Source organism: Lemur catta, chromosome 10, assembly GCF_020740605.2.
Source record: "Lemur catta isolate mLemCat1 chromosome 10, mLemCat1.pri, whole genome shotgun sequence".
NCBI lineage: Eukaryota > Metazoa > Chordata > Mammalia > Primates > Lemuridae > Lemur > Lemur catta.
The window spans coordinates 22,621,185-22,635,841 of record NC_059137.1 but is presented as its reverse complement, the minus strand read 5'-3'; the positions used below and the strand labels follow the sequence as shown (position 1 = coordinate 22,635,841).

Below are 14,657 nucleotides of genomic sequence, written 5' to 3'. Positions count from 1 at the left end.
TAGAGAGAAAATAATCAAAATCTGTTCCAGATAGCTTTGGAAAACAAAAGCCTATGATATAAACATGTGGTGGGTCCTTCTGCCATTTGTTCACCAGTATCACAATTCCACAATTACAAACTCTCAGGGATAAACCCTTTTGAATAAATATATGTGCACATGTGTACACCAAACATAAGCTGCACTGTGAGACATGACTTGGCATTACTAGTTGTGCAAATAAGGTGGCTGGTCAAGATAAAGGCAGTAAGTACGCAAGTTAGAAATGTGCTTAGAAAGCTAAAATAAATGTACAGCAATTCAATAGCACAAAACACTAAGGTTCTGGTGTCTTAGCACCGATCTCAGCACCAAGGGAAATTCCCAATATTAAACAAAAAACATTAAAAGCATATAAATGATGAGGTGTTAACATTTGAAGAGACCAAGAACAATTCTTGGCCCTATACTCTTACTTTCTGAAAATACCTGACTTGAACTGCATTCTTGCCAAGGAAGAGTATCCCAGGTGCCGGACACTCTTAAAGTCCAAGGGCACTTAGTGGAGGGGGAAATACTGATCTGAAAAACACCAAGTCCTAAGAGGCCATAAGCTTTCTGAAAAACAACCAAAGTCGATTTTTCCCCAAACAAAGGCCATTCTCAAATGGAAGTCCATGATAGGTCCCTTAAAATTCATGATGCTACTAAAATTCACAATTATATTTCATTGTCAGCAAAGACAATGTTTTGGCAGTAAATAAGTTTTTATTTGCAACCCTCTCCCTTTCCAATCAGAAGCAATCCCAAAACATATATAGCCAAGTCTAGATACTATCTATGGCAGTGTTTTTCAAACTGTGAGTAGCAACTCAGTTGTGAGTCAGGAAATGAATTTAGTGCGTCTGAAGAGCATTTAAACTGGTGGTGGGGGGGGTATTAAAGGGTATCACACATTAGTAAGAGTATTATTTCACAAAACATTTAAAGATTTTATATTCAGACACGCACACACATATACACACACACATGCACACATACTCTAAGTCGTGATGTAAAAAGTTATTTTTATTACGACTCAGTCAAAAAAAAGTTTAAAATACATTGGTTGATGCAGACCACCAAAAATAATAAACATGGAGTTTCCACCAAAAAGAATAAACATGGGGATTCTTGGCATTAATGTCAATAAGGGGTCAGTACTGAATGTAAACCAATCCTGTGTTCTGGAATCCAAGGTGAGCTACAGAGTTCTCAATTTACCATAAACACTTAAGTTATACTTGTTTTTCCCCTTGCCCTACACTTTTAGGCAGGGGCCTGAGCAGTAGAAGGAAGGGGGAAAACCTTAGGTGCAATTATTTAGTTGGAGTGGTATCATGTTGTTTTGAGAAAAGGCATTAAAAAAGAGTAATTCCCAGATGGTCAATTAAAAGGCTTTCCTTCTACCCTATAAAGTCATACTGTTAGCATAAAAGTGAGTAAAAACTTTTAAATTTGTCATTACAGTTTTAGGATTATAAATGGTCAAAATCAAGGCAGCCTATGATTTTGTCATTGTTGTTTTTGGTTTTGCAAGATACGCAACCACAGATACACAGATACAGAAAGAATGAGTAATCTTGTCCTTAACTACTTTCATCTTCCTAAAAAGAATGACAATCAGAATTATCACATGGAGACCGAATTCACCCTCCCAATCTGTAAAGATGCTAAACAATCATTTTTCAGAAATCAACTATTTAAACACATGACAATGTTCAGCTCTGACTTTCAAGAACTCAATGGTAAGGGCCACTTTAGTTCTGATAAAAGGACTACGTATGCCACCCTAAATGTACCTCATCTTGGAAGTTTCTTGGGTAGGCCAGGGTTAGCACTGATTTGGCAGCAGGTTGTAAAAACAAACAAACAAACAAACAAACAAACGTATTCTGGGCAGGACGTTAAACACTGGGGTTCTGACCTTAGTACAGGCCTATGTCATCTCAGAGTCTATTTCTTCAGGTGTAAAAGGGTTAGACTAAGTGATTACAGGGTCCCTTCCTGAAATAACTTTATTTAATTTAAATGCAGCGCTAAGATTTTTATCCAGCTTGCTCTGCAACTGTGTCTAATAATTCCTTTAGTAACGGCTTTAACTTTTAGTAACTATTTCTGCCAGTTTCCTTTACAACCACCTCTCAAACATTCAAGGTTCCATTAAGCTCACTCAGCCCGGATACTTTAAACACATCAAGTAAAATAAAGCTAATAAAAAACAAAATTTAAGGCTTTTTTTTTTTTTATTTCAGCCAAGGAATGATGCATGCTACAGATTAATCTTTACTTTTCCCCACTTGGTTTTTCAAAGAATACCACCATTTCAACCCCCAATGAACATGGCACTTGTTTGTTTCTTCCCCTTCTAATTTATTCCAGATTTTCAAGTGTTTTCTTCAGTAATGAGGCTTTCTCCTGCAGCTCAGGTCTGCTGTCTGTCTCCATAGTAGCTAAAGACTCAATCAGGAGCACTCTGCATTCAGATGTCAAACATTCCCACTGTTTAGATTCTGAATGAAAAAAGAAAGAAGGAAAAAAACCCAGACAATCCTTATAGAACAAGCAAGGAAAAAAGGTTGAAACTATTTTTTATCCATATACACTATCCCCAAAATAAATACAAAGAAACTCCTGATAATAGATCGGTATATAGTGATCACAGGTTCAATAGGTGTCTCAAAACCTAATTACTGACAATAGCCTGAAAGCACATCAGGTAGTTTCTTTTTTTTTTTTTTTTTTTTTTGAGACAGAGTCTCGCTTTGTTGCCCGGGCTAGAGTGAGTGCTGTGGCATCAGCCTAGCTCACAGCAACCTCAAACTCCTGGGCTTAAGCGATCCTACTGCCTCAGCCTCCCGAGTAGCTGGGACTACAGGCATGCGCCACCATGCCCGGCTACACATCAGGTAGTTTCATCTCCTTCCCCAGGAATAGTGGAATGCAGAGAAGTGAACAGCACTGAAACAAAATGGGAAGAAGGAAGTACCAAGACAAAGCACACAGTAGCAAACAAGTCATTTCCACAACACCACAAGGCCACTTTATAAGATGTGGTCAGTAGAACAAAAAAATCTTGAAACAAATTTCATAATTGCAAGGTCAGATTGATAAACACGATACTCTGTTAATCTTTTCTCTAAGGAAAGCATCAGAAAACTAATGCATAAGGAACATTTTAGAAAATAAGAAAGTATATCAAATCTTAAATCTTGTTTACAAGGTTCCACCACTTTCTACCAATGTGGCTCCAAGTAAGTTAATTATTTAACCTTTTAGTCTCATATTCCTCATCTAGACTGTATTAGTACATATCTGGAAAACTGAGAATTTGGTAATATGACTAAGTGCTTTGCTCTTTTATTTCAACAAGGAAAAAAGAGATTCTGAGATGTTTAGTGTTACTGAGTCTAAAAGCCCTATCTGATGGAGCCTGAGAGAGGTGTTTTAATTGCTAAGCAAAGATAGAGACAGAAGTACAAAGAGCAAACACACAAAGCTGTGGAGAAAACTATGCCATCTTCTACATTCTTAATCCATGAAGTCAAAATAATTAAGAGGAGGGGGCTCCTTCTGAAATTAGTAGCAGATACACCACTAGAGAAAATGCTAGCAGCTTTCTTTTTCCATTGACATAACAGAACATTAGAAGAAATATGCTTCTTGATAAAGTTTAAGAAAAAGAAAACAGAAAAAAAAAGGTAAGATTAAGAAAACTACTGCTATCAAATTTGACAACTCAGGTAGGTAACTGTTAAAATGTTTTTCCAACTGTACTTTTCGGTGTGTCATTCTGCTTCTTTGTGCATATACAGCAAATTCTACCATGCCACTGTCAACTACTTTCTGTCACCAAGATTAAAGCGGGATTCATGATGGAAACAAAATCTTGATTACTTTGAGATAACTATAGCTGAATAATACATTAAAAGTATATAAATTAAAAGAGTACCAAATGTAAATATTAAATAAAATTTAATAGTTTTAAGCTTTGTACATTATACTTGCATATGCATGTATATTAATTTGTACTTCAGAGTATATGCTTAGAGTGTATTTTTAGAGTATAAGAAAAAACAGAAAACAAAACATTTCTAAAAACATATGCCATAAAGTGTCCTGGCTTTCTGGTCCTCCAATCAGAACTATTGGGAACTCACCTTCAAGTTTTTTAAGCAGCAATTCTATCACAGATAAAGCTTCTGTTCTCACAGATGAGTAGGTCTTGTTTTCTAAGAAGAAAACCATACAGTTCACATAAGGTATGCCTTAAAAATTGAACCTCCCACATTAAATTAGTGTTATTAAAAGAAAGATGTTTAGAAATTGTAACTCTAGGGAAAGATACATCTGGTTTTTTTAAGGAAGCTTCCCTTTGCTAATTATCATCAAATACTTAAAATGTGCAACATGTCCACATTTCTTATTTTGGGAAAACAGAAAACAACAATATACCAATCACCACAAAAAATGACAATATTTAAAAGATCCATTTTAGAAGTGGGAGGTGAAAAAACACTCTCTCAAACACACAGTCATCCTCACATCACACCTAAGCACAGTCTTTAGGTTTCCATGACCCTCCCTTCATTTTACCAAAGAACACTACAAGACCCGTGTTTAGGGTAAGTCAGCGATGCCTGGAACACTGCAAAGACAAGTTTGTTAGTTGGCTGCCAGTTCTGTATTCATAAAAGCATTTACTTCTAACAACTGCAACTGAAACATGCTTTCTTGGTGTCTACTCTTTGACATGGTATCTGCTTCACAGTAAAACTGTCTACCAAAAAAAATTAACACACAACCAAGCCCATGGCAGGGAAGGCATGAGCTAAACCTATCACATCTTGTTATGCTACAAAGTACAGAAGTGCTATAAAGAATGACAGTGACCTGTCAAAAGGACACAGGAGTCAGCTTGAAGGGACTTCCTGCTGGCCAAATCTGGGACAATGTGAGTAACAAATTAATTAAGAAAAATAACCATAAACCATTTGAAGGGGGAAGGAATCCATGAATCAATACTAACAAATAGTAGTAAAGAGAGGAATCTTGCTTACACTAGAATTCCAACTACCAAATGGTGAATGTGGAGAAAGTGCTGGAGTTGGAAAATCATCTTCGTAAAAATTGGTTCAGGGAAGAATCACCAATGCATGCTAAATCCAGAAAAGAAATTTTGAGGAGGAGAAGTATTTGCATGGTCTTAAAGTGTCTTCTCACAGACTGCTTATTAGACACAGTTTTGAAGAGGAACGGATTATTTGAATGGTCTTAAACGTTTTTTCCCACAAGCTACCTTTAGACACAAGGGGGAAAAATGTAATAGTAACTACAAAGTAGAGAAAACTGATGTACCTTGACCAGGTAATCAAAATTAACAACACAAATGAGGACAGATGGACACTGTGAGCCTCTTAATGTGAGCAGGATACATCACTAACGTAGTATCCCAACTGGGAATTCATAACCTGGATCTAATTATGAGGAAACGTCGGACAAACACCAAAAGAGAAACATTCTGTTTTTTAAAAAGGGGAGAGAGGTGAATTTTAATCTTCAAAATTGTCAATGTCACATAAGACAAAGAAAAGCTAGAGAAGTGCTCCAGATTAAAGGAAATGAAAAAGATAGGACAACAAAATTCAATAAACAATCCTAGACTGGACTCCCTAATGGAGGGGAGGGAAAAAATCCTATAAAGAACATTACTTAGTCAAATGAACAAACTAGAATATGAATGATAAAAAAAATACTTCATCCACGTTATGCTACCTAAAGCTGACAACTGTACTGTGGTTGTGTAAAAGAGTGCACACTAAACAATTTAGGACTAAAGGGAGTGATGTAAGCAATATACATATCAAGTGGTTTAGAAAAAAATCCACACATACAGACATCAAATGACAAAGCAAACGAGACCAAATGTTAACAGATGATTCTAGGTAAAGTGTACACAGCTGCAGTCCCCAACCCCCAGGCCACGTATCACCACCTGACTCTGCCCCTCTCCTCACCCCGCACCTCCCAGTCCGTGGAAAAATTGTCTTCCATGAAACTTAGGAACCAGGCCTCACAGCAGGAGGTGAGTGGGCACATCTCACCGCCTGAATTCTGCACCCCCTGTCCGTGGAAACTGTCTTCCATGAAACCGGTCCCTGGTGCCAAAAAGGTTGGGGACCATTGGTATACAAGTATTATATGTACTATTGTTGCAGCTGTTCTGTAAGTTTTAAACTATTTCCTAATAAAAAAATTTCATAAATACTCGTCACAAAGGTTTTTCTGGTCTAAATGGTAAAATCCTATTATAGTTCCAGATTAAAATATTCTTGTTTAGGGATACATATGGAGTATATTAAGTAGGCAAGTTCTAGAAATTTAGTCCCAGACAAGGTAGGAAATATTTGAAGCTCAGCTCCTTAGCTTTATATAATAATTAGAGCCCAGAACAGCCTGGGCAACATAGCAAGACCCCATCTCTACACAAAATTTAAAAATTTAGCTAGGCATGATGGTGCACACCTATCATCCGAGCTACTTGGAAGGGTGAAGTGGGAGAATCTCTTGAGCCCAGGAAGTCCAGGTTACAGTGAGCTATGATCATGCCACTGCACTCCAGTCTGGGTGACAGAGCAAGACCCCATCTCTTAAAAAAAAAAAAAATATTAGGACTCCTTATCAATTTCAGTTTACTACACTCACCTAAAGAATATGTGATTGATTTACAAGTTTCAAGGAGAATTTCAGCCAAAGCCTCAGGATCTGCATGTTCTTCTTCTAAAAGCATTAACCTATACAAATCAGAAAGCAAGATGCAAATGCTAGTTACTAAGGAAACATTCTAAAACCTTCCTGGCACAAACAATTTCTATCTGCATGTATCACTTTATCATGTCACTTTACCTATCAAATTTAAAATTTATAATAATTCCATTATATATATAAAAGGCTAGGAGAGTGGACAAAATAAAAAAACTGAACCATGAGCAAATTACCCCTGAAAAAAGGCATTCATTGACTGCAGGACTCCTAGCTGTACTTTCCACGTGCTGAGTTTTAGCCGTTCACACATCAATTTGCACAGCTCCTGACGGTAACAACCTGGGAAAAAAGGACCAAGTGGGATAGAGCAGGAGAGAGAATGTGAAGGAGCAAGAGACAGAGCAAATGAGGGACAGACAGAGAGCAAGAGAGAGACAGAGACAGAGAACGGGGTAAAAGGGAGAGAAAAATAGGAAGAAGAGAGAAGAGAAATAAAATAATAAATGCCTTTAATTAAAGCCATGAATCTCAAAAAAACTTGAGTGTTACTTTTGTACCCAAACACCCAAACACATTTCCTTGATCAGATACCACCCCCACAAAGGTGCAACGTAACTGTTTATAAAATGCTCATTTTCAAGGCATCTCATCCTCCATGGAACTGAGACAGCACTTTAACCACATTCCCCTTCCCCTTTAAAACTTCCTGAATGATAGCCCAAGAAAGCAGAACTCTGGAAGCCAGGAGCTCCTCTAGACACTCATGACCTACCAAGAGTCAACAGTGCTTTATCACAAAACTATGATGCCAACTTCAATTTTTATTATAATTATATAATTAATATTAAGCCAACTAATGAATCAGGAGTAGAAAACTCAACAAAGGAGTTATTTTTAAATGTTATAGAATTTAGCAGAGCTCAAACAAATGTAAAGATGGGGGAGGAGGTAAAAAGCTAGAATTTTGCACTTGGATTGCATCATAAAAGCTTGAAATTTCCTTCTCTATTTTAAAGAGGCAAAAACCAAAAACTGTACATTATAAGGTATCTATGAGAAACTAATGTGTAACAGTTAAATCTCAAAAAGGCCTTGGCTCTGTGCTCAAAAACTGGCAAATAAATGTACATTTCCATGTCTTATATTATAAAATAAACTGCTTTGTATTTGCATCATCTTTTTTATATAATTCCCTACTTTTTCTACCTATCAAGGAAAAGCTAATAGTCTTGATGTCAAATAAGAATTCCACTATAGCCTCACTTACAAATTTGTATCTTTTGAGCAATCCTTCCTATAACATAGCAAATATATAAATTCATACAAAGGATGACAGAACTCAAAGAAAACCTTAAGTCTGATTTTAGATCTATCCAATCACCTATAATCAACAATACTTTTTGTAACATTCAAGAATATTGAGATTTTCAGCAGGATTTACTGTAGGATCAACACAAAGGCAAACTTAAAATAGCATCACTCCAAGGTTAAGGCCCTGTCAAAGAACTCCAAATTAATTGCAACCCCCTCCAACAAGGTTTACTATTTATATTTAATACTTTAGAAATATGTCCAATTCTGAACATCTAAAGAGTCATGAGTTTCTCAGTGAAAAGGAGATTTCACTTGCTTACTGAAGACTTGGTAGGAAGGCCATTAATTTTGAGATGAAGAGACCCCACTAATAAATTTTGTAGATTCCTCAGAATACAGCTGTGATCATAAAGAAGAGTAATAGGAATCTTTTTATCATCAAAATATCTGCATAAAATATATAATGATTGTTATGGGCTGAACCATGTCCCACAAAATTCATATGTTGACATCCTAACCACCAGTACCTCAGACTATATCAGAAGATACGACTTTAAAGGGCCATATGGGTGGGCCCTAATCTGACAGGTGTCCTTATAAGAAGAGGCGATTAGGACCCAGAGACACAGAGAAAAAGACCATGTAAAGACACAGGATGAAGATGGCCATTCACAAGCTCGGGAGAAACCAACCCCGCCAACACCTTGATCTTGGACTCCTACCCTCCAGAACTGAGAGAAATAAATTGGTTGTTTAAGCCACCCAACCTGTGATAGGTTTTTTATAGCAGCCCTAGTAAAGTAATACAATGATCAATGAGATTATATGCTCCTGTAGAAGTAAAATTTCTATTGGATAATTCTCACTATTAATTAATGAGGCTCTATAAGAAACAATAACTATAATTTGTTATACAGAAAATCTGTTGTCATTAAGTAACCTCTGATTACAGCACTTCTTCAAACGTAGTTTCTGGGGCTTACGTTGAGTCTCCACGTTTCGGGGCCAGGCTTTGCCCAGGCTTTCAAAGGCACTCAGCAGACTTTCCAGCTGCAGCTCCTTTTCCTTATCATTCTCATCTTCATTTTTGGTTGTCCGGACCCCACTGCTTTCAAGTGAGTTCTAGGATATAGCAAGAAAAGGATTCCAGGGTTCAATTTATTTCTCCCAATTCCTCTTTGAGCACTATTCTCTGGAAAAACAAATTATTTGGCACGACCTATTTCTATTCTCTTTTGTAAGCAAATAAAAATTTAAAACAAAAAAAAAAAAAAAAGAAAAGGAAGGCAAACTTTAATACTTTATTCTTTAAAGTTACAGGTATACTATTAAAGCAATCAGGTACCAGAGCAGGAGATATTAAGCAAGAATTAAATGCTAAATTCTCTACCATAAGTTTTCCCATTTGTAACAGGAATATTGTACCTCTAAATAAATTTGGGAAATACTTTAAAGGAATCTGTAAAAACAAAATCAAAAAAAAAAAAAAAAGACTGTATATATAGTATTTGGAGCAGAACATAAGACTTGCATTAGAATCAGAGAATTAAAGATGGAAGGAACTCAGCAATGATCTAAATCCAAACTCTTTTGTGATAGACAGAGACTAACGGAAGTAACTGGTCCAGCTAGCTGGTGAAAAAATCAACTGAAAACACAAGTCTCCCGAATCCATACGCTCCCATTATGTATGTAACAGAAATTATATAAACAGCCTTATTACCGAAAGAAAACTGCACGTTAGCAGCAACACAAGAAGAATACTATTTAAAATAATTCATTTCACAAATAAATAGGTAAGCCATACTCCTCTTTCTATGAACCAGAACTCAAACTTTAAAAACCAGTACTCCAGTTTCCAAAACCAAAGTCTTTTTTTTATTTTTAAACCCAGGTCCCCCAGTATATGGCAGAGGCAATCCACATGGTACATTGAGCTCCTTCACCCTAGGATGCGGGGGTGGCTTCCGCAGATGATTGCAAGGCAAAGCTTATTATGACAGAAACTGTACATTCACTACACAATCTACTTTCCCTTTCTACCTGCCATGGAGGGCAAATGGACACCCAGAATGAAGACTATGATTCCCAGCTTCATCTGCTGCCAGATATAGCTATGTAACTACTCGCCAATGAGATGCATAGAAGTGAAGTGCTACGTAGCAGTTTCCAGAACTCTCCGTACGAGAAAACTGACAGGCCCACTATGATCTTTCATCCCTGCTTCATCTCCTCTGCCATGCCTGCCTGCAACACAAATACACTGTGGACCCTGGGGACAATGACCATAGCCTACAAATGGCAGTGCTGACAGCTGTAAAGAGCCGAAATCCCTGAAATTTTTGTGAGGTCCCAACTACTATGTGACAGACAAACCTCTATCGTGTTTGAGGCTGTGATATTTTGGAATTTTTCTACTACCTGCAATAAAACTAATATATAAAACATGCAATTAGAGCACAAGGAAAAAAAATTTTTTTTTAAAGTATACACTAGACCCAAGAGGATATAGGTGGTCATTACCTTCTTAATGAGAGGTATAACAATGTCAGAAAACTCCTGGAATCTGTCTTCTTTGGTGGCCTTCAAGACATCAGCTGCACAGCTGATTGCTACAATCTTGTATTTGAGATTCTCTTTGCAACACTCCTTCAGAACAGCTTGAAGAATCTCATTTGTGCTGGGTTGACTGGGGACAGACTTTTCCAGCTCTGCACTACAGGATCCATACAAAAGCATCAGAACAGTTAATAAAGGCTGCTGCTGAGATTCAGTTGAAGAAATGGCATCTTCATTGAAAGAACATTTACCTGCAAGCTGTCACCACACAGGCAATGGCTTTCAATAGTTCTTCCTAAGGGGTAGAAAGATGAGGGAATACTATTAAGCCCAAACATATCATTTACACTCTCTACACTATGATCACAATTACCACAGGAAGATTTAATAGCCACGACAACAAAAATTAACAAGAGTCACCTTATCTTTAATGCACTGTACTGTTTAATAAGCACATCCACCAAGTTTTACTCCAAACCATAGACACGGGATAATTATCTTCATCTCCATTTCATAAAGGCCTAGAGAACTGATTTGATGACAGTCACATAGACCATCAACCACAGAATTAGAACTAGGTCTGACTCCTAGTCAGGTACTACTTCATCAGCACTGTGTGGGTCACTACTGAATTTTACATTATTGAATATACAATTGTTGCCACAATCTCATGTTCCCCACTGAGTGTTCACTGTAAGTACCCTACAATAGCCCTTGTGTAAATAATGACTTAGTAATTCACAGGCCCCAAAGATGGGCATCTTCAGGCCCAGGTTTAGAAGCAGCTCATCTTGCTACATGCCCAATCCTGATCTGTTCATGAGGTCAACAGGCACAAAATGGTGACAACTTGGTTTAAGCCATAACTTGGAAGGCTGAATATGATAAATATATCAATCTCCAGCATTACTGTGCATTATTTAAGGACATGTGGGTTATACTTTGAAATGAAATATCATAGTTAATCAGGCAAAATCTACCCAAAGCTTCTCAATGGCTAAGAAATCTGGTTAGCAAAAACAATCTATCCAAAGTCACAAAAAACCAGTTTCGTTTTTTATAGAAAATGAAAGATGAAGTTGGAATCCCTTAAGGATACCTTAAATTTAACTGGGCATGAACAGTTTCTTTACCTTTCCTGCCCACGTTCTTCCAGCCAGGCCTTGTAACAATGCAGTCAGTATCATTCCCAGATATGGAGGGACTAGAGAACTTGTTTGTTTTGCAATTGATGCCATGGCAATTGCACCCTGGGCTTTCATTTTCCAGGACTGAGACTGTAAAGCCCTCTGGGTAATGGCAATCAACTCCTGCAGGTATAATCGAATGCCACCAAAGGAACCTAGGTTATAAAAAAGCAAAATTAAAACAACTTTTAAGTGGAAAGAAAAATTAACTGACTTTTCTAAGTCTGAAAAAAGTCAGTGTCCATCAGTCTAAAGCAGTGGTTCTCAAGTATTAAAAGACTCCACCTCTTTCAAAGCATATGGTGGTGAGGCTTATTTCTACAAGGGTAGGGCTTTATGAACTTTGATGAGCCTATAGGAGGGTGTCACACAAATGGTCATCACCCATTAATACGTGTCAAGGTGGAAAAACACTATTCTAAAATAATACACTAAGGTGACATAAAACCACGATTACATTCTCAACTAAAAATGTAAAGCTCTACTTTCCTTGAAAAGAGTTTGTATTCTCTCACATGGGCAGCGATAAAGAGAAGAGCTTTGAGCATCAACCTTGAGAACTCAGCAATTTGGACAGGCTTAAAATTAAATGGGATGCATGTTGTTAAGGTCCTGGGAAAGTAACTATAGAGGAATTTATGAAGAAAGTAAAAAATTCTAGCTGCGGTTCCTAAGAAGCAGGTTTAATTCACGGGTACCATTTACTAACCAGGTACATTTTCCTGCCACACTTCAGTCCATAAGTTACATTCTTCTTTTTCAGATTTCTCCTCATCAGCAATTTCATGCATGCCTAAAAATGCCAAAGGCAAGACTTCTTTGGCATGGTTCTTTAATACATCAGGGCTGTAGCGTCCAATAGCATGAATAGTCAAAGCACAAGAGGTCTTGTAGATGGGCTCTGAAAAAAGCAGAAAAAAACCAAAATCTTTTTGATATTTATTGTTTTTAAGAGTAATCAATCTAAATAAACTATTGCTCAACTGTATCACAGCAAAACAAATAAATAGGTAAAATCAATTAGAAGTATTTCTAGCAAAGCACATAAAATCATGGAGGGCAAGAACTAATTTTTGTTGTTTTATTAGTTTGTTAACATTTAAATTAAAAATGACACAAAACAGGGGGCGAAAGGTACCTTCTTTCTCCATATACCAGCCACTGAGCTTCTGCAGAAGTTTTTCAGTGCTACTGTCTCGTGAGGTCTGAAAAAGAAACAATCTTAGTCATTCTCTGTAATTATCAGAGTTTTACTTAACTAAATAAGAAATTCAACTCACCCGAACTAAATGGCCCATGGCGAATGCACAGGATTTCTGAATCACACTGTTCCGATCTGTCAGACCACTAAGCAAAGCACTCATAAGTTTACCTACCAGAAATAAAGGGAAAGAAATCTGACCTTTGTTTGACTAAATATTCTGCTCTGTTCCCAGGACAAAAACAAACATAATCCTGTAATTAACATCTGATTTATTCCATAGTACTTTAGGATCCCTTGAATATTGTATTTGTACTATCCATTTGCTTCCTTTTGCCTGATATAAAATTAAAAATTACACTGTGTCTAGAATACCATGGGAAAAGTTGCAAAATGAGAGCCAGGTACATAAAGTTCATTGATCTCTTCCAGAAGCCAATCTACGAACAGAAAAATGTAATTTTTCTGTAGCTGATATAAAATTAGCTATAAATGGTGAACAAGTCCTACAGAATGGCAGACACTTTTACTTCCTCATACCACGAAGAAATAATCAAATACTTGTAAAACAGTAAAAACTTGCTAAACTCTGCAACCTCCTGCAGAGAAAGAAATTGGGGGTGGGGAAGGTTGAAGGGAGAAAAAGCATACAGCATCCCAAGCATGTCTGAATAATTATTTCCCTTTTAAAATTTTGTACACCAGACACAGCCATGCAAAAATATCACCACACATCATTTGACAAACTCACCTGAGTAAGGTGTTAGGTCCTGAGGACACTGAGTAGTTAATGACACAATGACACTGGCACAGCCGCCCTATGGGTTACAAAGGCAAAAGTTTAAACTAGACAGTCACAATGTTCTACCAAACCATTTGTTTTAGGTGTCAAAGATTTAAGAACATAAAATACATGAAGCCTAATAGCCCCTCCAGGATTCAATCTAGAAAAGGAAAACTCTTGTTTCAAACTATAACAGTAATGCAAAGATTTTTTTCCAAGACCTACAGCTGGAAGATGGGTGATCTTGGACACCATGAGAAACAAAGAAGATCAGCACAATTTCCTGGCAGAGCAATGTATGTTGTCTTATCCATCATTGTGCTGACATTTCCATTTCTAGAAACTTAACCTAAGGAAATAGCTTCAGATGTGTCCAAAAATAGTCACCACAGCACTTTAATATTAAAAAAAAAAACTAACAATAAGTCAGATATTCTTTGGATTAAAATAATGTTACATCCATACAATAGAGTATCATACAGCCTTTATACAAGACATCGTAGAAGACACATGCACAGAAAAAAAAAAAACAGAGGAAACACTCCAAAATATTAACACCAGTTAATTCTGCATGGTAAAATTATGGACAATTTTTAACTTTCTCCTGATCTATAAATGCTAAAATTTTAAAATACAAGTAAGTGTTAATTTCGTCACAAGAAAAAAAATGCGAGTTGTTTGTTTTAAAGAGGGTACTGGGTGGTATCCAAAGGTCTCGAAAAGGGAGACATTTTTCTATCCAAATACCTGCTGGCCCCACTGTGACAAATGCTAATCACCACCTAAAACAATCATATCCTGATAACTGGATGAGCATTTCCATGAACTG

The 14,657-nt window shown here is 36.9% G+C and overlaps 1 protein-coding gene across 4 annotated transcripts in view; it reads right to left on the bottom strand.

The window, feature by feature from the left end:
* Nucleotides 1-2,245: 2,245 nt before the first annotated feature.
* Nucleotides 2,246-14,657, bottom strand: part of ECPAS (Ecm29 proteasome adaptor and scaffold) — a 107,534-nt gene continuing 95,122 nt past the window's right edge. For all 4 annotated transcript variants that reach the window (XM_045563640.1, XM_045563638.1, XM_045563639.1 and 1 more), the window contains 12 exons: nucleotides 13,796-13,862; nucleotides 13,124-13,215; nucleotides 12,982-13,048; nucleotides 12,553-12,744; nucleotides 11,790-11,998; nucleotides 10,908-10,951; nucleotides 10,621-10,813; nucleotides 9,081-9,219; nucleotides 7,017-7,122; nucleotides 6,724-6,812; nucleotides 4,179-4,250; nucleotides 2,246-2,531 (listed from right to left, as the gene is read on the bottom strand). In XM_045563640.1, the coding sequence (XP_045419596.1) occupies nucleotides 2,392-2,531; nucleotides 4,179-4,250; nucleotides 6,724-6,812; nucleotides 7,017-7,122; nucleotides 9,081-9,219; nucleotides 10,621-10,813; nucleotides 10,908-10,951; nucleotides 11,790-11,998; nucleotides 12,553-12,744; nucleotides 12,982-13,048; nucleotides 13,124-13,215; nucleotides 13,796-13,862 (1,410 nt within the window). In that variant the 3' untranslated portion in view covers nucleotides 2,246-2,391. The remainder of the gene's footprint in view (nucleotides 2,532-4,178; nucleotides 4,251-6,723; nucleotides 6,813-7,016; nucleotides 7,123-9,080; nucleotides 9,220-10,620; nucleotides 10,814-10,907; nucleotides 10,952-11,789; nucleotides 11,999-12,552; nucleotides 12,745-12,981; nucleotides 13,049-13,123; nucleotides 13,216-13,795; nucleotides 13,863-14,657) is intronic.